The sequence below is a fragment of the Sapajus apella genome, unplaced genomic scaffold, assembly GCF_009761245.1.
Source record: "Sapajus apella isolate SASKATOON/1434 unplaced genomic scaffold, GSC_monkey_1.0 scaffold211, whole genome shotgun sequence".
Lineage (NCBI taxonomy): Eukaryota > Metazoa > Chordata > Mammalia > Primates > Cebidae > Sapajus > Sapajus apella.
In genome coordinates, this window is record NW_022437151.1 from 532,877 (window position 1) to 535,256 (window position 2,380).

General features: G+C 51.1%; 1 protein-coding gene across 1 annotated transcript; it reads left to right on the plus strand.

Moving 5' to 3' along the window:
* Positions 1-901, plus strand: LOC116544291 (F-box/WD repeat-containing protein 2-like). Its single transcript, XM_032270482.1, has one exon. It carries the CDS (start codon positions 167-169, stop codon positions 560-562), a length of 396 nt encoding a protein of 131 aa, XP_032126373.1. The 5' UTR covers positions 1-166; the 3' UTR covers positions 563-901.
* Positions 902-2,380: the final 1,479 nt, after the last annotated feature.

The window sequence follows — 2,380 nt, forward strand, 5'->3', positions numbered from 1 at the left end:
CGCCATGGGTCACCAAGGTAGTTTTGCAGAAGTGCAAAGTCAATTCTCTCTTGCTCAGCCCTGAAGACTACATCCTCTTAAGTGCAGATAAATATGAGATTAAGATTTGGCCAGTTGGGAGAGAAATCAACTGTAAGTGCTTAAAGACATTATCTTGTCTCTGAGGATGGAAGGATCTGCTTGCAGCCAAGACTTCATTTGGATGGCAAATACATTGTCTACAGCTCAGCACGCAGTCTCTACCAGCAACTTCGCCTCCAGTTATGCTATTCTCAGGGTCATCAAGACTCCTGAGATAGCAAACTTGGCCTTTCTTGGCTTTGGAAATGCTTTTGCTCTGCTGTTTGACAGCCACCACCTATACATCACAGACTTGCAGACACAGAGCCTGATTAGTCGCTGGCCTCTGCCAGAGTACAGGAAATCAAAGAGAGGCTCAAGCTTCCTGCCAAGTGAAGCATCCTGGTTGAATGGACCAGATGGGCACAATGACACGGGCTTGGTCTTTGCCAGCAGCATGCCTGACCACAGTATTCACCTGGTGTGGAAGGAACATGGCTGACACCATGAGCCACCACTGCTGACTGACTTTGGGTGCGAGGGCCATAGGCTTTGGGTGCAACCTCTACAGCAGCTGACTGCATGAAACAAAGTTCTCACCTAATGGTATCATCACGCAGTGCACATCATTTGTATCTATGTTTGCCAGGGGGCCAGGACCTGGAGTAGGAGAAGGCTTGTTTTACTGACTCACAATGCAGTATGCTATGCTAACGGGGTACACCATTGACCTCATTTGTACTTAGCTATGCTGGTGAATGCAAGAGGATGCACTCTGGGTTCATCTTTCTTGAGTGGAATATTGGTTGTAAGTAAAGAAGTTAAATGATTCATTAATCTGATCATTGGTTGCCTATGAAATCAGATTGTCTGTTATTAAAGCTTTTCACCCTAAAAAAAAGAATCTCTGTTCTTTGGCCAGCTGTCTGTGGGACTTTGCTATGGCAGCCCAGCTGAGAAAAACAGTCCCAGGGGCAGGGGTCAACAGGACTTCTTCTTGGAGCAACCTTTTAAATGATGTCCTATGCATTTTGTAAAAATGCTGTGCAACTTCATCGAGCCCGAGCAGCTGTATCAGGATGCTGTGAGGGTCCTATGCCCTGTGGTTGCGTGTCCCCAGCAGGCATTCTCCCTGGCTAGGGAGGCTGGAGAGGTGACTGCTTGTCCTGGTACAGCTCTGAGGAGGTCTGGCAACATCTCCTCATCCAGACCCTGTTCCCTTTCTTCATCCTGGAAGTCTTAGCCTCAGGCTGCTTTTATTTTGGGTGGTAGGGGGGTCAGTGAGGGGAGGGGAACAGGGTCTCGCTCTGTTGCCCAGGGTGGAGTACAGTGGCACAATCCTAACTCACTGCATTTTTGACTTCCTGGGCTCAGGGGATCCTCCCACCTCAGCCTCCTGAGTAGCTGAAACCACAGGCGTGCACCACCATACCTGGCTAATTTTTGTATTTTTTGCAGAGACAAGGTCTTGCTATCTTGCTCAGGCTGTTCTCAAACCTCCAAGCTCAAGCAATCTTCTGCCTCGGCCTCCCACAGTGCTGGGACTACAGGCAGGAGCCACTGCATCTGGCCTGATTCCTTCCCGGCTGATGGGTCTCCCAGCAGCACCAGGCTTTGCAGTAGCAGCAGCACCACTGGTGGTCGTGGCTGGAAAAACTCGTGCTAGGGCCGTGCGTTATATGGCAGCTGAGCACTGAAGAGCACAGTGAGGAGGCCATGGGTCAACAGGGAAGGCTGGAGGGAGGTGACGCTGGGTCTTGGTGACAGTCAAGGCCCAAACTCATGCCCTGCTGCCATGAGGGGTTTGTGGCTCCCCTTGGGGGCGTGAGGGCACTTGGGAGCAGCAGGCTAGGTGGGGCTTGCTTCCCAGACACACCCCACATTGCTCCACACAGGACATTCTTGGGGGGATCGGGTATGCTTCCCAGGTACAGACCCCGTGCTTTTCAACATCCCTGTGCCAGAGTCCATGCTAGATGCACCGGTTCACCCACAAAGCATGTTCCCAACAAAAAAGAGAGTGGAATATGTCTAACATCCCAATCCTGGGACTGGAAGCTTAACCATTAAACAAACCTGGGAACGTAGAGCTTTAAACTAATTTTGCAACTGGAACCGTCTGGTTGTCAAATGTGGGGGCTGGTCTGGAGGAGTTACTGAATGGCCCGGCTATGGGGTTGGAAGTGTGGACACAAGCTGAAGGCAGCAGCCCAGCTTTTAGTTTCCCGTGTGCTTGTTAATGGCAGCAGCTGCAGCTGAAATCACAGAAGGCTGTAGGGGTTTTCCAAGCCACAGGCATCTGGGCGGTGTGGCATGCGGC

Coding starts and splice junctions, on each gene's coding strand:
- LOC116544291 (XM_032270482.1), top strand. CDS start 167: ATGGAAGGATCTGCTTGCAGCCAAGACTTCATTTGGATGGCAAATACA.